We start from the raw sequence: 23594 nt of genomic DNA, 5'->3' as shown, positions 1-23594 counted from the left end.
CCTTAAAGTCTTTAATAGCTTACCCAGCTAGTCTAGTTATCTCGTGAGTGACCAAATCAGAGAAAAACACTATAGTCGCGTCGATGAAATGCCAAATTTATCTAATCGAAATCAGAACCCGAAAATTTGGATGTCACAGACCCACTGTGTGCACATTGACACGGGTGTACATTTTGACGAACCCAAGAGTGACTTGCCTCGTCAAAGGCTCAATATCCACTAACCAAATTTTTTCCGCCAAAAATTTGGCCATTCCAACCCTATGAAAGCAAAAGGCTGATTCATATTCTAATTTCTCTTTGGAATCAAGAGACAAACAACTTAAAGATCGCTTTGCACAAGAACTTAAATGTTAAAAAGAGAACAGATATACAGGATCGGCAACAAGACATCTACAACTGGTGGTAGTATGAAATAATATATGCTCCTTTTCATATACTTGCTTGCAGAACGTCGATGTAATGTACATGGACAAACAAAATTTGGACAAGTTCAAAGACATAATTGCAAAGAGCCACCTCAAAAACGCGACTAACCATTATGTAGAGGGAAGCAAAGGCATCCATCGCAATACACAGCATCCAGACAACATATGAACCTCAACCTTAAGGTCTAGCCAAGCCAAGTACAAACAAAAACACATACAGTCATGGGAATTGGCAAGGAGTTGAACCCAGACAGATGCAATATGCAGCCAAGCAGTGATCCAATATAGAGAAGGAAGTAAATGCTACCCAATCTTCGTTGACGGGCCAACCGTAACAGCAGGTCCAATAACTGCTCCTGATCCCACATGTACATGTGGACCCAGCACTGCTTTTGGATGTACGACAGCACCCACTTCAATGATTGCAGTTGGATCAATGCAGGCAGACTCATGGAAAGTTCCACCTCCGTTTGGACATCTCAGAAATTCCCGGTGACTTGTCCCGTCACCACCCTCTAATCTTCATTTAGGGGATTGCAAAAGTAGGTTCAGTGTCTTATTATCCTACATCTGCCAACATACTTCATATTCCACATCAAATGCTAAGGCGCACTTAGTATCAGACTATCAGACACGGTACAAGAATGAAAATCATGCTTAATGGCTTTTAATAAGCATTAACATATAAAACACACGCTACAGCATTTTTCAGCTTAAACTTTTGAGTAACGTAAACAATAAGACCCTACGTGGAAATTATCCCTTCCTCATAGACAATGCGAGTTAACCACTATTAAATGCATCGTTGGCGCGCTTCATGCTTTTTGCTCTGCCAAGACATTAGACGACATATCGGCAATCCTCCTCCGGCCATTATCTATCTACCAACTAAAACTTCTTAAAATAAATAAGTCAAACATTAGCTAACATGGGCATTAGAGCTCGAAGCCCAATATCACTTGCCAGCATTCGGATCTTCTTTTCAAATTTATCTACTCAAAGCCGCATTTCGTCGAACAGATGAGCCGCACGACACTCAGACCGAGACAAACCTGGAAGCACTCGCATCCGCCGAACATGTGGACACGCCCCGAACGCTACCCACAGCGAACGCAGCCAAAAGATTCAATTTTTCCGGGCGCTTCGTCTTGGGAAGAAGGTGGGCGACGGAACTCTAAGCACCCAAAGCAGCGAGCTTTCTCAGATGAACCGCCATCGACGCTACGAACAGAGCAAGAGGGTGCAAATGGGTGTCGCCCAAAGTAGCGAGCGAACTCTCGTTTGTACGGTCGGGAGGTGGGCAGGCTCGGAGCTGCAGCGGGGAACGACCCAAGTACTGAACTCCAGCACTGTCGGAACAAGGAGAAGAAAGTTCAAGGAAACTCGCAGGCTTGTCGTGCGAGGGGACAGGGACAGGATCTGCTTCGGTCAACGTGAGGCTGATATGTAGAATTTTGGAGGGACATTGAATTTAATTATCTTAAAAATTATGAATAAATTAACTCCAAAAAAAAAAAAATTTCCCAATCCCATAAGCATAATAATCTACTCGAATGTTTGTATGGGATCGATTGCACGCATGAGAAAAGCTAATAAAAATACATAGTTTTATTCTTAAATTTTTTTTCAAAAGTAGAAAAAAGTGCATTCAATAATTCATTTCGTATGGCACAGAATTGTACGTTGACTTGAGAAAATAGTAGATTAGATGGAAGAAATTGGACGTCCAAAGAAATATGTATAAGTCAAATTTGTAGAGAAAATTCCACATGCTATTATTTTCATATTGATTTTCCTAACGGACCGAATTAATTGATGAAAATTCGAAGAAAGTAACTTTTTATAGGTAGTATAAACTGATTGTTTATCATATGTTTTTCGAAGAAATGGAAAATGTAAAATTATAAAATGATGGAAAAATAATATTTTCCTAGAAACCTTGGGGAGGGGGAAGGGGAGGGGAGGGGTGGTAGGGGTGATTATGGTTCGAGTTGAGCCGGTTCAATACCTAACCCAAGAACCAACTTACACAACGTTGGTCCCTAATTTTTTATTTTTTATTTTTGGTAAAGGTTGGTTCCTAATTTTTGGGATTGAGGATCGACCTGATTGAGCCTAGGACTGAGGATTGGATTGACTCTATGAGTTCAGTCTGGTTCTAGAGTCAATCTAAGACTAACCAATAATTTTTTTCTTTTATTTTTTTGTATTCCCTAAAAATACAAATCTATTATTTTAAATTACATATCTATCAACAAGGATAAGCCATGAGCCATGGGGTGAGCAAATAGAGGCAAGCCACGAGGCCAACGACGAATGGTGAGCATTGTTCAAAAGTGAAGAGGGTTTTCTAATTTGGGCTTTGTTTCCTTCTGATTTACTTGATGACGAACAAGGCCGGCAAAGAGAGGCGAGTGGCAAGCAATAAGCGTTGAGGGTGTTGAGCGACGATTGGGGCAAGCATCAAGCATCGAGCGGCCAATGGGGCGAACGTCGAGTGACGAGTGGTGTGAGCATCAAATGAGGAGTGCCGAGTGAGGCGAGCATTGCGTGACGAGCAGGGTGAGGTTGAAGAGGATAAAAAAGAAAGAAGAACAAGAGTACTGGAGGAGGAGGACATCATTTGTTGCCATTTACTGTCGTTTGACACCATTTGATGCCATTTAATATCGTTCAAGTTAGGATTTACTCTTTAGAATATATATTCTAATATATTAGATATATAATATATAATACATCTAAAATATATTATATATAATATATAGTATATATAGTCAGGGTGACTGAGGACTCAAAGATCTCAAAACCAAGACCAACCCAATCTCCTTAGAAAGCGGATCAAGATCAGCAAGGTTGGGTTGGTCTAAGGTGGACTAGGGTTGACCCTAGTATAAAAAGCTGAGAAGATTTATAAATGAAGAAAAAGATGCGTATGGCATTCTCTAATTCCAAAAGATTAAAAATTGAAAAATTAGAGGAAATTGTTATTAAAAAAAAATCAACTGGGCACATTTTCAGTAAAAACCAAAAATACTCTTATTTATCCCCCAAATGAGCAAATTATTGGAACACCGTGAGATCGACAACAATTACAATTCAACATTACCATGAGATCTATGAGAATTACTTTACATGAAAATCCAATAGTAGACAACCCGAATTGTGTATCTTGAACTTTTATTTCGTGGATGTTGAGCTTGGTAACATTCGTTCAATCTTGTATCTCTTTAAAATTGAAATAGTCATGTGAACATTTCCAATTCGCTTATACACTTATCAATTAATTATGGATGATTAATATATTGTATAATTTGAACATTGAGCATCGAATGAAGAGGTGTCAAACATTTGTATCATGAATTTAACGAGTCTTCGGTCAGGTGTTTTACTTTTTTCTCTTCAAGTTTAATTAATTAGCCATGCTAATAAGTTAGTAGATAAATATTACAGTATGTAAACTTACTAATCACTAGCTCTATTGAGAGTGAAAATGCGACCACATGGTGAGATTTAGAGAAAATAAGCAAATTAGTGTTTCTTTGGTTAGATTGAGTGCTAACTACGAAGCTCATCATAGGGAAAAATGTTAGAAAATTCCTAAATATATTGCATTTGTGTCGATTTAACTATAAACTTTTTAATAGTGTCAAGTCAGTCCTAAATAATTTAATTATAAACCTCTTGAAATAGTGTCTATTTAGTGCTAAGCCTTATAAACTGGTGTTAATTAAGTCATTTTGGCTAATTTTAATTGGATTTTGCTGACATGGATACCGGCTGGCCGATATGGCATTGTCGACGCTTATATGAATAATTTTTAATAATTTTATTTATTTATTTCTTTGTTCTTTTTTTTTTTTCCTTTCCTTTCTTTCTCCTTCCTTTAGGCGATGGCCATCCGACCATCAGCCATGGCCGAGCGGGTTGGCCTCACTGGCCAAGGCAAGGCGAGCCTTGATGAGGGCTCCCTTCGCCAATCCGGTGAGGCCTGGCTCTCACCCAAGCCAACATGACCTCACTAGATTTGGCAAGGCTCAACCTCATTGGGGCTCTCAACTCGCCGACCATGGCTGGTGGCCAACCACCGCCTAAGGGAAGAAGAAAGGAAGGAAATAAGGGAAGGAAAGAAAAAAGAAAAAGAAGAAGATCAGAAAATTAATTTAAAAATTGAAAATGATAAAAATATTATTAAAAATTGTCAATGTCAGCGCCGACAGTGCCATGTTAAAAGATTTATGACTATTGGCACTTGTTCAAAGGTTTATGATTAAATTGACACTATTAAAAGGTTTAAAAATGAATTGACATCATGCCAAAAGGCTTAGGATTGAATTTGCATCATTAAAAAGGTTTAGGATTAAATTAGTATAATTACAATATGTTTATGACTTTTCTAACACTTTTCGTGCTCATTATAAGTTAGCAAATAACATGTAACAACATTCAAATTTTCATACGGTGCTCACTTTGGTGTTAAATTTTTTTGTCAAAAATCACTTAGAGTGCACATGACAAAGTTTCTAGAGCAAAAACCAATTTTTGGCCAAGAATTGATTTTTCAATTTCTATTCTCTTGACGAATTTCTAAAGAAAGAAATGCATTTGATAACAATTCAAAATTTTTATTTCTAGAACATGTATGTGTTTGATAATAGAATAAAATTTCTATTTCTATGGGGGTGACGACAAGCGGCCAACGTCCGATGTTCGGTGGCGACATCCCGTGGCGGGCGTCCAACGATCAGTGGTGGGTGTCTAGCATCTCACAGGTGGTAGGTAAGTAGCGGACAATGACGAGAGTAAATAATGAGAAGAGTTTTCATTTCTTACTTTTATTCTAGAAATAAAAAAAGAAAAAAATTTTGGCTTCTAATTTCTGCTCTAACTACTATTTCAGAAATAGAAAAATAAAATTGCGTTATCAAAGGAATTTTTATTTCAAACCTATTCCATGAAATAGAAAAACAAAAAAATAGAAAAATAGAAATTTTGTTATGCGCACCCTTACATGTCAAGTAGGAGAAATAATGAACACTTAAGTGTCTCCAATTAACAAATTTTGACAATTCATTCCACATGGCTTTTTATATATATATAAAATTTTAATGTCTACGTGGCTTTCTTTAAAAAAAAAAAAAACGACATCCAAAGTAGATGATGAGTTGGCCTCGAATGTGATAATCGAAATTTTGTAAATTCAATAATAATATTTGAGATGTAAAGTCAAGTATTAACTAACTGTGAATATTAAATGGCACACACGGAATCTCAAGTGGGTTAGTAATTTTGTGACATACCATAAGTGCGAAGGATGATTTCCACGATCGTCATCATGCGAATTATGATATTTTAAGATTAAATCCATAGATGTCGACATTTACATTGATGGTATGGAGTGACGATAATTGATTTTTCTGTTTATTTGGTAAAACTCTAAATTACCAAACTTTCGTAATGATTTCCCAACTTCTAACTTTGTAATTACAAACTAAATCTAGGTGACCAACTCTTATTTGAAACACTCATCGACATTGATTAGATCGCCTATATAACAAATGATCATTAATAACTCACCAACTTTTACTGAAGTATATGAAAATGCCAGCTTTATCTTACTCATTTACCAACTTTTTAAATGACAAGTTGAGAGTATCTACTTCTCATTGTTGATAGTAACTTTACACATACAAAAGTAAGTTCAAACATTTCGGTAGCTAGTAATTTCTCAGATTAGTTGAAAAAATTTCATGTGGGAAAGTACAGTAAAGATTCATGATACTCAGTAGTTTTCTCATAAGAAACTAACAATTGATATATCTAAATTCAATTTTTATACATGAGTAATAACATTTCCATAATGCAAAGTAACTTTCAATTATCTTTCCCATTAATGTAATATGCAATTGAAGTAAACTTTTTCAGAGTACATATCGTCTATAGCCAGTAATATAAGCGACAGACTTCATCCATTTTTAAGACCATAGCAGCATATAATCATCCCAAATTCCATTCAACACATGAAATAAGGCAATAACAAATGATGTGCTGATATGGCACATTGTTCCATCCGCAATGGAACAGAAGACTTATACAAATTTAGACTCCAATCTGTGATCATCGAGGATATAGCTCGGTGATAGAAGCCTCATTCACTGATTCTTGGATTTTTCTATTTTCGGATCGATTCGAATGAGTTACCATCACCCGTGAAGCTGTGTTAGATTCAGGGATACTGGGAAAAAATGAATGCAGGTCGTGATGGTAGAGGCAAGGTGGTGGAGTAACTACTGAGCATCAAAACCACCGCACCCATGGTTGGTCTGTCAGCCTCAATTTCTTGAACACACAGCAATCCGACATGAGTGCATCTCAATATTTCAATTCTCGAACCATCGGCCAAATTAGGATCTATGAGATCTGAGGGGTTCCCTTCCCTCCAACTCCTCCATGCCTGCAATGAATCATAAACGCAAACTCAGTATGGTAAGGACAGTGGCTCCACTCATTTGAGTTTGGGTCCGCCACTCTTTCCCGGCGATTCTTTAGGGGAAGGAGAGTGATCGAAAGATATTTTCTTACATAGCTAAGAAGGTCCTCCGTGGTATCCCCATTGCAGAAGCGGCTACTTTTTTGACCACTAATAATCTCTAGTAGCAACACCCCAAAGCTAAAGACATCTGACTTGACTGAGAACAATCCCTGCATTGCGTACTCTGGAGCCATGTACCCACTGCATCACAAGAATAATTAGCACTTTCAACGCAATTCCACTTAAGATGCTGTGCCTTTATATTTGCTAGCTATTCAGATTATATGGAGAAGAGCACGGGAAATATAACCGAATCTATTTTAACATACTCTGCTATGTATTACTTACTAAGTGCCAACAACCCTGCTTGTGGCGTCTTGAGTTTGATCCAACGCAAATAGCCTTGCTGTACCAAAATCTGAAATTTTAGGGTTCATCTCTGCATCTAGCAAAATATTGCTCGCTTTAAGATCCCGATGAATAATTCGAAGTTGAGAATCCTCATGAAGATAGAGAAGCCCACGAGCAATGCCTCCTATTATCTTTTGACGCTCTCCCAATCCAGCTGCCTACGCCTAACAGGATCTGCATAGTATATTGACAAATGGTTATAGTGATGTAGCTTGCACAAGGTGACTTTCTAAATGCAGATTGGCAAGAACATGCACTTCAATTGCCCATAAATCAGATGATGCTAGAACATAAGTGGCATGATCATACCATATATAAAGTGGTCCAGGCTCGAGTTTGGTACAAATTCATAGATAAGAAGCCTTTCTCTCCCCTCCAGGCAAAATCCTAAGAGCCTAACCAAATTCCGGTGTTGAAGCCTTGCAACCAAGAGGACTTCATTCTTGAATTCTCGATCACCTTGTCCCAAATCTACAGACAGCCTTTTTACTGCTATAACTTGTCCATTGGCCAATGTTCCCTGAAAAAGAATGCAAAAAGCAACCATATACATGTGAATGTTTCAAATTATTTGTTATTTTATGAATAAACAATTTGCAGTGATTACCTTGTAAACTACACCAAATCCACCTTGTCCCAATTTATTTGCGTCAGAGAAGTCATTTGTTGCCTCTCTGATGGTATTCAAGTCGAGCTGCAGGGATTCTGCATTTGTGATTTCATCTACAGGTACAGCTACAAAGTGGAAAATCCGAAGTTGCTTATTGTCTAATTCCACACTATCAGTAAGCCCATCTGCTGACTTAACAGTTAATAGTAATTCATTCTTATTTAACAGATAATCCATTCTAAGGAAAATTTAGCCTCTAGGTGATGCTAGCAAATAAAAGATTTTCCAGAGCAATCTGGGAACTTTGATATCTATAGCCCTTACTGAATCTTTCCTCATTCAAATCCGATATCACCGACCTCCGAATTTCTGGAAAGTTACTAGCTTCGTAACATCAAGGCTTAACATATTGGCTGCTAATCTGTTTAACATAGGTTGTATTCACCCAGTATTTTATGAAAATCAGTCACCCAAAAGTAATGAGAACTTACTTTCGAAATTTTTCTTCAATCTTCTTGACCTCAAACAGATGCACAATATTCCAGCAATTAAAAGAGATAATCCAACAGCTGGGATTGTGATAATGAGGGCAATACGACCTGAGTTAGTATCCTTTCCTGAAAAAGGAAAAGCTCTCATGTTAGACAAAAACTCGCAGGGAACAGTGTTTAGACCCAATTACCAATAACAGATTTTAGGAGGGGTTGCACATTTAAAGCAGTCCTTGGTGTTATTCTATCAGTTTCCTGATGAAATTACTTCAGATGGTGACACTTAAATCCAAAGAAAGAAAGACCCATGATGCATCAAAAATCTCATTAATTTCTCATCTGCTACTTATTTCATGATTATACCTCATTCAAGAGGAAACATAAGTGTCTCAGGAACTTATTACACCAAGAATAAAAAATTAAATTACATTGTGCTTTAAAATACACTTAATGCGGCCATACTCAAAGGAGGAGGAGCAGGGGAAGGAGTCTCTTGTTTGTAAAAGGAGCTCATTGAAGTTGAAAGCATGCTTGCTCACATTTGTTATCATGTTTGTCCTACAGACAATTGAAAACACAAATAGAATGCTCCGGCATAGGTAAGCGTGCATTAAAAGAAAGTACCTTTAGCGGGTGGGTTATTCGTTGGAGGAGGTGGAGGAGATACTGGCGATTGCGGTGGTGATGGTGGCGACTCATAAGCCGAAGAATCAAAAAAAGGGTATACTTCAAACCTGATATTGCAACTGGGGTAAATAACCCTTCCTCCTTGTTTCCGATCACAACACTGAGGAATTTGTCCAATAGCGCTCACTAAACAATCGTCGCATTGTGACTGTGACAAGTCTGGAGTGCACTGCACAAGTCCAAACAGAGTCTGGAAGTTTGGAGCTTTTGCGTTTCCGACAGCAAACTTCTTTGTCGAATTGCCACTTGCAGCTCGGTCTCTCAAACTATCCGTCAGATTCCTCAAAACCTAGAAAACAGAATCAAAACTATAAGCTACCATCGGGACAAGAAGACAAGAATTAGTACTTTATCACAACCCGCACCATAAAATGCTCCTTTGAGCTCAGACTACCCTCAAACATAAAGTTCAACAATTCAAGACGAAAGGAAGTAAAAAACACATTCTCTGAGAACAAGTTGCAGAGACAATACAAAAAGGAACAAGAAAACAAAATCATAATCAGCCCCATGATATAACCATGGGCTCTTCCGGACACTGTCTAGCACCTCAAAAGGGCTATGATGAATTACAAAGTGCAGCTAAACCGGCAAGAATTGCACTCAAACAGCAACCAGATCTAACCGATCCGCATCGTCGGGCATGTCGTTGATTGGAGACGAGGATTCTCATGGTTTACTACGTCGAAAACTACGGAAAGTTCCCATGAAGTAAGCAAAGTCAACGCGTCAAGAAGCATGATGCACTCTGCTTTCATGGAAACAAGCGAAATGCAATGCAAGTGTTTGTTCAAACGAAAGATGCCGATCATGAGCATGCAAAAGCTGAACTTTCCGATTCCGAACCTGATTGAACTGATCGACGTTGTTGTTGACGTCGTTGGGGTTCCACAGGTAGAAGGTGGGCGAGTCCTCCATGGTCCGAAAAATGGAGCGGTTCGAGTACCGGAGCATGCATTTGTCGTACCAGATGATCGCCTCCTTCAAAAACGGGCACCGGCGGGCGATCTCGGGGGCGGAGTCGTTCAGGCAGCTCCGGCAGTCGGCGGTCGCGACGTCGCCCCGGCAGAGGGCGATGGCGTTGACGGAGTCGGCGCTCCCGCCGCCGGCGGAGAGGTTGTAGAACCCGTAGTCGTCGGCGGCGGCGGCGGCGACGACGGAGGTGAGGAGGGCGTTGAGGTTGTCCTCATAGGTGCCGTTGGCGGTGAAGTTGCCGTTGGTCCCACAGACGTGGTCGAGAAGGTCGGCGCCATGGGCGGAGGCGGCGAGGGCGAGGAGCGAGAGGAGGAGGGGGACGGCGGAACGCGGCGGAGCGATCATCGGAAGCTTGTCTTGAGTTTCAGTTCTGCCGGAAAGGGAGCGAGGGAGGGGAGTTGTTATCCGGTGCGGGAAGCCACGCGGCTTTGAACCAATCAGCGCCTGACTTTGACTTCTGCCCGGCGGATTGACCGTTGACTTTGACCGGCTTAAGAGAAATCCCGATCGTGACGCTACAGCGATTGTGACGGGACTCCGGTAATGCTGATATTTAATTCCCGAAATAAGATACTGAGGTGCTATGAACAAGATATTATCAATATATACAAATAAATCTTAAGTTTTTTTTTTTTTTTTTTGGCATCGTATATAATATCACTGCTGCATTTAGGAGTGATCTTTCCCTCTTTCAAAAAGGTAGTTTTTTATGCTTTTAGTTTTTTTCGTTATTACTAAATTAAAGCAATCCAAATTAGAATAAGGCCAAACCCGAAATATAGAAAATGCCAATGATTAACAATGATTGACAAACTCTTTAAAAAAAAAAAAAAAAAAAAAAAAAACAATGATTGACAAACTTATTTCTAAATTAGTCTCTCGGTGCTTGCAGCACTTCACACGAGAATTCATTCTAAAAATAATAATAAATCAAAGAGTGATACTACCATTAGCATCTGAACCAGAAAAACAAAAAAGAAGAAGAAATGTCATCACATAATTGGATAAAAGCGAATTTTTAATTTAGTATTTTCACCGTTAAAAAGTCTAATTCAAAGACTTGAGAGGCCACATGTACATAAAGAGTTAGACAAGTGAGATACTTCAACACTTTTCTCCCGTGCAATTTAGAAGAATAACAAGCACGTGAAATTTGACAAATATAGATTGCACACACAAAATAAATAGAGTAAAATGTGATTATGGACATCTAACCTAAAATCAGGTCAAGGGAGAACATACATATATAGAAGAGCATATAAATCTCCTAAATGAGTGATGTGAGAAACTTTAACATAAATGCCTCCTGTACTATCCTTAAAAAATACAAGTCACACAACATTTGGATAAGTAGGAATCAAATAGTTTATATAGATAAGATGTGAGGTGTAGTACGCTACTAAGGTACTATTTGTGCTTGACAACTCATTTTTTCAACTTCTTATTCCAAAGAAGAAATCAATCTTCACCACCTACTCCCTCGTTTCTCTTCTTCCTTGGCATGTTGCGAGGGATTGAATGCCATGATTGAGAGAGAATTACAACTGTTTGCTTGGAAAATGGCAGGAGTGTCCAAATTTCATCACCAAAGACTTTGAATATTTTTCACCAGGCACACCTTGACTGATGAACCACTTCTTTATCAGTTAAAAAGCACCCAAAAACAGCTTATTAGGGTGAGCATCCGTTCAGGATTAACCCTGGACCAATCCTAGGAATTGTACCGGTCCTTGATCCTAAGACCCTTGAACCTTGAATTATACGGGTTAGTCATCAGTCCTAGGACTTTAGGTTTAGTTTAATCCAGACCAACTTTGTATATATTATTATTTTTTTATCTACTCTAAACCTTTACACCTTCGGTTCTATTTTTTCTTTTGCGGTTTTCTCATATAAATTATAACAACAAAAACCCAGCCCAAATTTGATAAAAAATAAATAAATAGAAATCCTCTCTGCTCATCTCGCTTTGGTTTGCTTGTTGCTTGCCTCTCTTTACCGGCCTTGCTCGCCACACGAGTGTAGTTCAACTGTTGAAATCGCTCGCCTTTCTTCGCTCGCCTCATGAATGCAGCTCAATAATCACAAATGGAGATTTATATTTTTTTTTAATCTTAGATTTATATATGATATGTACTGATATTCATAGTTTGGTTGTCTAATGTCGCATTGTCGATAGATATATAATTTGAAAGAACATGTTTGTCTTTTCAAGGAATACAAAAAATGTAACAAAAAAAATTCAGTTTGGTCCTTTGTCCCAAGCTCAATAAGATCAGTTTCTGGTCCCAAAAATTGAGGACCAACACTGTGTGGAATGGTCTCTGGGTTAGATATTGGATCGGTCCAACTCAGACCATGCTCACTATTACAACTCATCATGGAGAGAGAGAGAGAGAGAGAGAGAGAGAGAGAGAGAGGAGGGGGAGCGTGTAATATCTCGAAATTTGACTCATTTTGAAATATATGAAATAGTTATTTTATCAATGCACTGATAGTTAATTTATTCTGAATTAATCACTCATGAGTTAATTAATCTATTGGATGAGGCCGTAAATGGTTAAAATGCGAAAGACCAAAGAATTCAATTAGTGATCAATCGCTCGACCATAAGGATTGACAATGATCAATACTACGTTGTTAAGTAAATTAGCGAACATATATAAATCGATTCGATGGAAGTATATAGTTGGTTCTCAAGTGATTCTGCATGATTGCGATGCTCGCGTCAAATAATGATAAACCAATTTTCTATTAATCTTTTACTCAAAGTACGTAGATGAACCATTGCGATTACATGACAACCGAGGGTCACTCATGATTTGAAGAGACACAAACGTGGATAGAAAATTATCAACCACGGGTCAACCGTGCGAAGACCCCTAAAAGCCACCCGATGGTTTAGGTTGAATTGAAGTCGCATTTGATTGATTTTAATCATGAGATTTAATTCGATTTCGGGAATCGAACTTTCGAGGATTTCCATAACCACATATTAGATGTTGCCTTATTCACAGTTAATTTATTGGCAAGCACAAATTTTTTTAAAAATGGTTATTCGATCGAGAATTGGACATCGGGAAGAGAAGCTGAGCCAAGCAAGGGCCGTTGGGCCTCATGCCCATGTGGATCGGCCAAGGAGGCCCAAGTGGGCCAAGCCAAGCCCACCAAGCCCAATTCAAGCAAATGGACCCAAGGGCAAAATTGGAAAGTTCGGCCAAAAAGTATGTGAAATGTCCAAAATGTCCTTGCATTTATGGACTAGAGGACAAAGGAAATAAAGGAAAGGATGAGAGGATTTTAGGAAATTTTGTTGAATTTACAATGATTAAGATTTTGGAAAAATCTTGAGAAATCTCTCTCCCTCCCCCGTGGATGCCACACCTTTCTCTTCCTCTCTCTCTCTCTCTCTCTCATTTTGCTTCTTCTTCTTCTTCTTCTTCTTCTTCTTCATTATCATCTTTATCTTCATCTTCATCTTCTTCTTTTTCTTCTTCAATTTTCCTCCATAGCCACCCCTCCCTAGCCGTGACCACCGCCTCGTTTGTGCCACCCGTTCAAGCCACCACTACTGTTCTCACCACTGTCCACTATTATCTCCATCTCCACCATCGCCCAAGCCAAGCCAAGCTTGGCTGTGGGTTTTGAGGAGTCACTGGCGCCGCACCGTCTTCACTGTTGCTTGTCTGTGCCATCGCCATTCCTCGCGCTGCCGCTCATCGACCTCTCCACTGCCACAAGCCACCACCAAACACCCCTTCCTCCTTACCTAAGCTGTGGGTCTCAAGTCTCAAGTCGCCGCCGATGTTTGCATCTTCGCTCAAGCCGTGAGACCCGAGTTCTCGTTGTCGTCGCGTCACCGTTGTTGTGAGCTGGCCGCTGTCACGAGCTTGCCTTTGCTGGAAAAATGGTGAGTTAACTCCTAATTCTTGATTAGAAAATTGATTGTGTTTAGGGGTAGTTTAATTTAGGGCTAATGGTAGTTAGTGGCCTTTAATGATAGTTTAGCCCTGACTAAGGTTAAGGATAGGGATAGATTAGATTAAGACTAATAGAGATTAGTCTTAATTAAGGATGGTTAGTTTAATTAATCATGTTTAGATTAATTAAGTGTGGTTAGTTTAATTAATCTTTGTTAGTTTAATTAATTGCAGTTAGTCGTAATTAATTGCAATTAATGGAAATTAATGATAGATTAGCCGTTAAGTAGAATTTTATGCTTGATTTATTGGATTATGCATAATTATGACTGTTTGAGCTTGTAATACCATGTTGTTGATTGCCCAAATCATGAGTTTAAATGCTATTTTCAAAAAAAGGTTCATTTAAAAAGAAAATGGCAAACTTTGAGGTGTCGTGTTTGGATGCGGAGTTTTACATGCTAAATGGGGCAATGGGGTTTTCAATGAAAGAGTGCAAAGTTTGGTGGGTTGATTTTAAGTACGTGACCACGTGCGATTATTTTACCAGAATTTTAAATATGAAGATTTCCCAAGATTTGTTATTTAAGCACAAACTCTGTTACACTAGGCTAATTGATGGAAAATAAAAATTAGCTTGAGTGTGAAAGTGCTTGTGTGGTCACTTAATTGAATCAGTCACCTAATGAGAGGTTAGTTTATTGGATGCCCAACTGGGGTCTGGATGTCGAGTTGTGGTTGAGGTTGGACCGATGCTCTTTATGGAATGCCAGTCTAAGCGGGGGTTCTAGATGATGTCGTGCTTGATGGGGCGAGACGATGTCTAGTCATACCGGAAGACCGCCAACTCGTATGTTGGCCGTGGCCTGAGGGGTCGTAATAATCGAAACACGTGTAAATAATTGTGTTACATTATGAGCCGAAACAGTGAGGCACGGTATGAGACGGTTGTGTTACATTATGAGCATAAACTGTGAGGCACGGTATGAGACGGGCCAAAACAGGTTTTACTCTATAATCGAGACTCATGTAGATGCTTGGTGCATGTTTAGGTTGCCTCCATGACGAAAATCTAGGGGGTCTCAGGCGGTTATCAAGCAGGTTAAAGGGCTTCTCTCAAGCGATGTGGGATAGCTAAGATCCCTATAACATGCACCCGGATCCACCTTAACCTGGCTTTGATGCTAATTTGGGAGGTCTCGGCCTTAAAAGACATCTTGTGAGGTGATGGGAGCCGCAGCAGTTATCAAGCAGGCTAGAGGGCTTCTCCCAAGCGATGTGGGATAGCTAAGATCCATTTAGCATGCACCATTGGGGTTTAGGCTGTTGACTCACTGAGATTTTACCTCACCCCGTTATTGTTAAATATTTTCAGATTCGTAGCATGAAGAACCATTGGGTGCGATTTGGGGTCCTGATGGACCAAGACACAAGTGTGCCTAGTGTCACTTTTGGTCAGTCTCGTTGTTAGTGAAATTTAGGTTAACCCTGACCCTACAAGTTTTTAATATGATCGGTAGGAAGTAGCCATAAAAAGGACTGTAATTATTAAACTTTTTAGGGTTAACATATTATATATTAAAGTGTTGTTTTGGAATATTTTTGGGTTCTTACTATCCCTATTATTTGTTGTTTGACTAGGTGGTTATATAAATTGCTTCTACATGCATTTAAACGAAAGAGAAAAAAAGAAGAAGAATGGGTCGGCAAAGCGTCTTAGGATGTCGCAATTTTTAATAGAATGTTGAGGGATGTTCGTACGCTCAGGGCTGAGAGAGAGAGAGAGAGAGAGAGAGAGAGAGAGAGAGAGTATAAGTAGTGTGAAAGCTGATTGCACAAAAATGGGCAGAGAGTTTGTGTTTCTTCTTCCTCTCTCGGTTTTTATGATTTGTTCTCGAAACTTGGTTTTCTTCTGCTGGTTTTGATCCTTCAAAAAGGCATCGCATGCAGAAATGAAGGCCATGCAAAAAGTATGTATGTGCGTGCCTTGATTAGGGTCAACTCTACATCTAATTTGGGTCTCACATTCACATTTATGGACTTTTAATCAACGTTTGTCGCATGAAATTTAGCGCACGTAAGCAAATTTTCCACTAAAGGTTAGGAGAATTACCAACCTTTTTGAGCTTTTTATTTTTTATTTTTCCAAGTTTCTAGGGGGGAGCATATCCAGGCGACCCGATTCGGAGCCTTGGATGCAGTTGATGTAAGTTTTATTACCTAACCAAAGGATCAATAATCAGGAGAAATTTTTACCAAAAAAAAAAAAAAATCAGGAGAAATTGTTCATATTTGCACTGTCACATTTTTTCTTCATAATTATTGTTATTTAAAAGATGTATTTTGCCTAACCATCTGTTGCTATTGTCGGAAGCCCTTCGTGGGAATAAAAGTTGATGAAATGGTAATACATCCTAAATATGTTACTCCAGAACATTAGAACATTCAGCCTCTTTTCGTTAGCCTTTCCCTAGTTAAGGAAATGAAGACTTGTCTTAAACATGGACACGTCAATACTATACCCTTCAACATATGAAATCATGTCGCAAATTGTACTATAAATCAGTACAATAATAGCATAGGAATGTAACACATGCTGAAGTGTCTCATTAGTGATCCTCGCCGAGTAATGATGTTGCATAATCAGTAAATTATAGGATAAGCTCTTTTCTTTTGCGTTAATTCATGATAACCTAAGTAGTATGACGTACTTTAACATTGTGCCTACAACCAACTAATATGCCCTTTCCTTTGCATTAATCCCTCTAAGTAGAACTTGACCTGAAAATATCATCTGATTATGTTCATGTATTTATTATTCCAAGGATATATTTTAGGTAGGGTTTCACATCTACTTTCATCCATATACATGTATTATTAGGCAAATCGATGCGAATAGTGGAGTTTGTCATTAAATATTTACCGTACTCTACATTATTTTGTGGCGTAAAGACCATCTTACCCTAATTTTGATGTGTTATAGATGTGCATAACAAATTATAAGTAGCGATGTTACTGTTGATCATGCTTTAAGAGGAAATGTTAGATAGTATGGGTTAAGATATGCCCAACAAAATCGTATGGGAAAATGGAGATGATTAAATGGTAGACAGTCCTTAAATTTGTATTGAATATCAGGGTGTGTTTGTTTCACTGAAAGTATTTTAGCGGAAAGTGTTTTCTGGATTTTCAGCCGTTTGGTTCTCTAAAAGGGATTTGGTCAATGAAAATTACTTTTTGGTCAACACAAATATCATGTGTTATTTTAAGAAAACGAATTCCTCCGTCTCAGGAGCTGAAAACACTTTCCCTTTTTATTTTTTTCCTTCTGACCTTTCACTTTTCCTTTCCGTACGCCGCTCTCGCCACTCTCTCCCTTCGCTTCTTTCGCTCGTCTTTCTTCTTCAGCTCTTCTTCAACGACGCACTCCTTCTTCGCCATTGAAGGTCCAGATCTTCTTCGCCATTGAAGGTATGGCTCTTCTTCAATGACACTCAACACGGTTCCAAGTTCTCTCTCCTCTCCGATTTGAGAATAATCTCAGAATTTGTTTGATCGATGCTTTACGTTGTTGAGTTGATGTTGATTCTCTGCATTTCATTTGTTTGATTCACGTTTCCGTTCATCTTCTTCAAGCAATTGAAGTGAAAACGCCTCTCAAAGCCTCTCTCTTGATCCTCTGCGTATTCCAGAAGCTTCTGCCCCGTTGATCGGCGCCGGAATCTGTCGCTCACCTTGCCACATCCAGTGCTCTTCGGATCATGATGTTCTTGCGCGCTTGAGCTTCGAATCCGTGTGCTCCATCAATGGACTCAAGTTTATTGACTGACAAATCCATGTGCCAAATCCAGCTCAATGACCTACTCTTTTTCTCTGCTCAACGTCTCCTTCAGTTTTGCCTTTTCCAGGTGAAAGCACGCCTCGTGACCGAGAATTTCTTATGTTGTCTTTAAGCAGTGTGTTCTCCAGTCTTTCCGCTGATTTGGTGTGGCTGTGATTGCTGATTGATGCCTCTGGCTTATCGCTTTCTGGGTGTTGAGAAGCAATTGAATGGTTGATGTCGATCAATGGGAGAGTTTCAATTTCACTGCTTGTTTTCTTGTGGGGTTCTTAGAAAGAGAAATCTTAGACGAGACCCACGTTTTCTGGGCGTCCCAAATCCCAGAATTCGGCCTTGATTTCGTGAATGAAAAGGGTTTAAAATTCGTTTTTCGCTGTTGGGTTTTGGTTGAGAATGATGGGTAAGTATCTGCTCTGCGGAGACACTAGTGAGAGAGTCGATTTACTTTGTGGAAGAATAGCCATCTTCACATTTCTAGATGCAATGGTCAAGGCGCCTCCTTGATAAGTCGTTTGCCATCCAGATCTTGTTATTTCGCTGACCCGTCCGTTTGATTGATTGCTGAAATAATCGTGAATCGCATGTTTGTTGCTATTAATGAGATCGTTTTGACTTACTCTTGTAACCGGAAATCATGTCCATTTTTAGGAAAAAAAAAAAACGTGTATGAGTTTAACAGATAATCCGAAGTTGCTTATTGTCTAATTCCACACTATCAATAAGCCCATCTGCTGACTTAACATTCTTATTTAACAGATAATCCATTCTAAGGAAAATTTAGCCTCTAGGTGATGCTAGCAATAAAAGATTTTCCAGAGCAATCTGGGAACTTTGATATCTATAGCCCTTACTGAATCTTTCCTCATTCAGTCAGAAATCACCGACCTCTGAATTTCTGGAAAGTTACTAGCTTCGGAGCATCAAGGCTTAACCTATTGGCTGCTAATCTGTTTCACATAGGTTGTATTCACCCAGTATTTTATGAAAATCAGTCACCCAAAAGTAATGAGAACTTACTTTCGAAATTTTTCTTCAATCTTCTTGACCTCAAACAGATGCACAATATTCCAGCAACTAAAAGAGACAATCCAACAGCTGGGATTGTGATAATGAGGGCAATACGACCTGAGTTAGTATCCTTTCCTAAAAAAGGAAAAGCTCTCATGTTAGACGAGAAACTCACAGGGACCAATAACAGATTTTAGGAGGGGTTGCACATTTAAAGCAGTCCTTGGTGTTATTCTATCAGTTTCCTGATGAAATTACTTCAGACGGTGATACTTAAATCCAAAGAAAGAAAGACCCATGATGCATCAAAAATCTCATTAATTTCTCATCTGCTACTTATTTCATGCTTATACCTCATTCAAGAGGAAACATAAGTGTCTCAGGAACTTATTACACCAAGAATCAAAAGTTAAATTACATCATGCTTTAAAATACATGTAATGCAACCATACTCAAAGGAGGAGGAGCAGAGGAAGGAGTCTCTTATTTGTAAAAGGAGCTCATTGAAGTTGAAAGCATTCTTGCTCACATTTATTATCATGTTTGTCCTACAGACAATGGAAAACACAAATAGAAGGAAGTGCCTTTAGCGGGTGGGTTATTCGTTGGAGGAGGTGGAGGAGAAACTGGCGATTGCGGTGGTGATGGTGACGTCTCATAAACCGAAGGATAAAAAAAGCGGCCTACTTCAAACCTGATATTGCAACGGGGAATAATAACCCTTCCTCTTTGTTTCTGATTACAACGCCGAGGAGTTTGTCCAATGGTTCCCACTAGACAATCGTCGCATTGTTGCTGCGACAAGTCTGGAGTGCACTGCACAAGTCCAAACAGAGTTTGGAAGTTTGGAGCGGTAGCGTTTCCAACCGCAAATTTCCTCGTCGAATTGCCACTCACAGCTCGATCTCTCAAATCATCCATCAGATTTCTCAAAACCTAGAAAAAAGAACCAAATCCATAAGCTACAGTCAGGAGAAGATGACAAGAATTAGTACTTCGTCAAGACCCGCACCATAAAATCCTACTCAATCTTAATGCAATATGAATTGCTAGCTGCTATCCAAGAATGATACCTAAAATAAAATGCTCCTTTGAGCTCAGACTACCCTGAAACATAAAGTTCAAGAATTCAAGACAAAAGGAAGAAAAAACACGTTCTTTGAGGCCAAGTTGCGGAGACAATACAAAAAGGAACAAGAAAACAAAATCATAATCAGCAGCATGATATAACCATGGGCAGCTCAGGAAACTGTCTAGCACTTCAAAATGGGCTATGATGAATTACAAAGTGCAGCTAAACCGGCAAGAATTGCACTCAAACAGCAACCTGATCGAACCGATCCGCATCGTCGGGCATGTCGTCGAGTGGAGACGAGGATTCTCATGGTTTACTATGTCGAAAACTTCGGAAAGGTTCGATGAAGTCAGCGAAAGTCAACGCGTCAAGAAGCATGATGCACTCTGCTTTCATGGAAACAAGCGAAATGCAATGCAAATGTTTTGTTCAAATGAGAGACGCCGATCGTGAGCATGCAAAAGCTGAACTTTCCGATTCCGAACCTGATTGAACTGATCGACGTTGTTGGTGACGTTGTTGAGGTTCCACATGTAGTAGCCGGGCGAGTCCTCCTTGGTCCGAAAAATGGAGCGGTTCGAGTACCGGAGCATGCAGTTGTCGTACCAGATGATCGCCTCCTTCTGCACCGGGCACCGGCCGGCGATCTCGGCGGCGGAGTCTTTCAGGCAGCTCCGGCAGTTGGCGGCCCCGACGTCGCCCCGGCAGAGGGCGATGGCGTTGACGGAATCGGCGCTCCCGCCGCCGGCGGAGAGGTTGTAGAACCCGTAGTCGTCCGCGGCGGCGGCGGCGACGACGACGGAGGTGAGGAGGGCGTTGAGGTTGTCCCCATAGGTGCCGTTGGCGGTGAAGTTGCCGTTGGTCCCACAGACGTGGTAGAGAGGGTCGGCACCATGGGCGGAGGCGGTGAGGGCGAGGAGCGAGAGGAGGAGGGGGACGGCGGAACGCGGCGGAGCGATCATCGGAAGCTTGTCTTGAGTTTCAGTCCGTCGGAAAGAGAGGGAGGGAGGGGAGCGGGTATCCGGTGCGGGAAGCCACACGGCTTTGAACCAATCAGCGCCTGACTTTGACTTCTGCCCGGCGGGCTTGAACGTCGACGTTGACCGGCTTAAGAGAAATCCCGATCGTGACGCTACGACGATTGTGACAGGACTCCGGTAATGATGATATTGAATTCCCGAAATAAGATACTGAGGTGCTATAAACAAGATATTATCAATATATATATAAATAAATCTTAATTTTCTTTTATTACAAAATTAAAGCGACCCAAAATAGAATAAGGCCGAACCCGAAATATAAAAAATGCCAATGATTAACAATGATCGACAAACTTATTACTAAATTAGTCTCTCGGTGCTTATAGCACTTCACATGAGAAGTCATTCTAAAAATAAATAATAGTAAATCAAGGAGCGACACCGCAGCTAGCATCCGAACCAGAAAAACAAAGAAGAAGAACAACAACAACAAGTGTCATCATAAAATTGAATAGAAGCACATTCTAAATTAGTATTTTTCACTGTTAAAAAGTCTAATCCAAAGACTTGAGAGGCCATATGTACATAAAGAGCTAGACAAATGAGATACTTCAACACCCTTTTTCTTGCTCAATACAAATTAGGAACAACACATGAAACTTAACAAGCAGGTGAAGGGACAATATACGCATGTAACAGTTTTGGAAGCCTTTGCTTCTTCTTGAGCGATCACATATACTCATGTCGGAGTTGGTGGCCATTGTGATATTCCTTGTTGAGATGCTTTGCTCAGGTGCTATTGTGCTAGTCATGTAGGGCCAGCATTCACTTGGGTCCTCTCCTAGGAGCAGTCCCTCCTAATGTGGCCTCATTGACCACACTCAAAACATTTCCTCGAATCCTAATAGGGTCTCCGCCCATGCCGTCCACCACAACTTTGGCATGGTTCATTCTGGTACGGTACTTGATTCATTGCATGGCCTTTCTCGGCTTCTCCAAATTTTTTGAAATTCCGCTTCTTATGAGAAGGGCCAACCTATCCTTGAGATGGGTGGGGCCTCTTGTCTTGTCGAACATAATATGGTGCCATCTAATATCCAAACCCAATTCTTTGTTCACTTTCTGTCTGCTCCCTCATCAATTTTTATTCTACAAGCTGGGCTTGCTTGTAAATTTCATTATAGTCCTTGATGTTAAGGGCAATAGTTGTTTTCTAATGTCCACCTTTTAGAAATTTCTTAACTTTCTCTTCTTGATCCTTTACCAATCTAGGAGCGTACTTAGAGAGTTTAGAGAATTCCATTTCATATTGGTTTACAGTCAGCTCCTTCAGGTCCAATTAGATCAATTCTATTATCTTCTTGTCCTTAGCGCAATTAGAGAAATGCTTTTTGTAGAAAACCCTAACAAATTCATGCATTTTTACTATTGTATAGATCGAGAAGATTGCAACCCTAGAGGCCCTCCACCGATGCTTGGCGTTTCTTTCTAGTCGGTACTCAACCAAAGTTATATTCTCGTTGTCATTGCAGTTCAACAGTTGGAAGATTTTCTCCATTTCATCAATCCATTGTTCTACCTTTTCTAGGCTTCCAATGCCAGTGAAGGAAGGTGACTTTATTTTCAAAAATTGTCCTACTAGTCCTTGGGTGCTATGTTTCGCTATGCTCTGATACCATTAGAATTGTGACGCCCTCAGCACGTCACAACTAATGTAGAGCTACTAGCGCAATTATCATTTTCGTTTCACTTTTTCTTAAGCATACAAAAGTGTAAATAACTAAAGTGATACCGGGGTGTACAAGGACTTCTATGAACTAGGCAACTTCATTTCTTATTTATTTATATACATTTGCCAGGCAATAGTTTTGGTACACTAGGAAATTTCAAAAGGTTAGTACTACTGACTACACCATTTTGTAAGTCGGTCACCCCATCCCAACCTAGCTATACCCGTGGTCACCTAACTCTGACCCTCGGCTCAATCAAAATCTTCCAAGTTCTCAAAAATCCAACTGCTCTCCTACCTCCCTACTATGCAGCGGGGTTGCCTCCAACTCTTGGCCCATTGACGAATAGTGGGAGGGGACCCACCGTGTGCACATTGACGTGGGTGTACATTTTGACGAACCCAAGAGTGACTTGCCTCGTCAAAGGCTCAATATCCACAACCAAATTTTTTCCCCCAAAAATTTGGCCATTCCAGCCCTATGAAAGCAAAAGGCTAAATCATATTCTAATTTCTCTTTGGAATCAAGAGACAAACAACTTAAAGATCGCTTTGCACAAGAACTTAAATGTTAAAAAGAGAATAGATAAACAGGATTGGTAACAAGACATCTGCAACTGGTGGTAGTATGAAATAATATATGCTCCTTCTCATATACTTGCTTGCAGAACGTGAATGTAATCTACATGGACAAACAAAAGTTGGACAAGTTCAAAGACATAATTGCAAAGAGCCACCTCAAAAAACGCGACTAACCATTATGTAGAGGGAAGCAAAGGCATCCATCGCAATACACATCATCCAGACAACATATGAACCTCAACCTCAAGGTCTAGCCAAGCCAAGTACAAACAAAAACACATACAGTCATGCGAATCGGCAAGGAGTTGAACCCAGACAGATGCAATATG

At 39.9% G+C, this 23594-nt stretch overlaps 2 protein-coding genes, 1 long non-coding RNA gene and 1 pseudogene across 3 annotated transcripts in view; 1 reads left to right on the top strand and 3 right to left on the bottom strand.

The window, feature by feature from the left end:
* LOC104441136 (probable UDP-3-O-acylglucosamine N-acyltransferase 2, mitochondrial) overlaps positions 1 to 1744 on the bottom strand; it is a 35050-nt gene extending 33306 nt beyond the window's left edge. The window contains exons 1-2 of the mRNA XM_039311452.1: positions 1480 to 1744; positions 735 to 942 (exon numbers count right to left, since the gene is read on the bottom strand). Coding sequence (XP_039167386.1) covers positions 735 to 942; positions 1480 to 1495 — 224 coding nt within the window. The 5' untranslated portion in view covers positions 1496 to 1744. The remainder of the gene's footprint in view (positions 1 to 734; positions 943 to 1479) is intronic.
* Positions 1745 to 6364: 4620 nt separating this feature from the next.
* LOC104441142 lies at positions 6365 to 10509 on the bottom strand (annotated as a pseudogene).
* Positions 10510 to 17408: 6899 nt separating this feature from the next.
* LOC104441137 lies at positions 17409 to 18255 on the top strand. Its single transcript, XR_724859.3, has 2 exons — positions 17409 to 17521; positions 17687 to 18255. It is a non-coding gene; the product is annotated as an uncharacterized LOC104441137 (long non-coding RNA).
* A 372-nt stretch (positions 18256 to 18627) lies between these two features.
* Positions 18628 to 21137, bottom strand: LOC104442732 (cysteine-rich repeat secretory protein 38-like). Its single transcript, XM_010056128.3, has 3 exons — positions 20460 to 21137; positions 19484 to 19835; positions 18628 to 19034 (listed from the first exon to the last, which is right to left on the bottom strand). Exons 1-3 carry the CDS (start codon positions 20934 to 20936, stop codon positions 18880 to 18882), a joined length of 984 nt encoding a protein of 327 aa, XP_010054430.2. The 5' UTR covers positions 20937 to 21137; the 3' UTR covers positions 18628 to 18879.
* Positions 21138 to 23594: the final 2457 nt, after the last annotated feature.

This window comes from Eucalyptus grandis, chromosome 4 (genome assembly GCF_016545825.1).
Source record: "Eucalyptus grandis isolate ANBG69807.140 chromosome 4, ASM1654582v1, whole genome shotgun sequence".
Classification (NCBI taxonomy): Eukaryota; Viridiplantae; Streptophyta; class Magnoliopsida; order Myrtales; family Myrtaceae; genus Eucalyptus; species Eucalyptus grandis.
The sequence above is the reverse complement of the archived record's forward strand: the minus strand, read 5'-3'. Positions and strand labels throughout refer to the sequence as shown.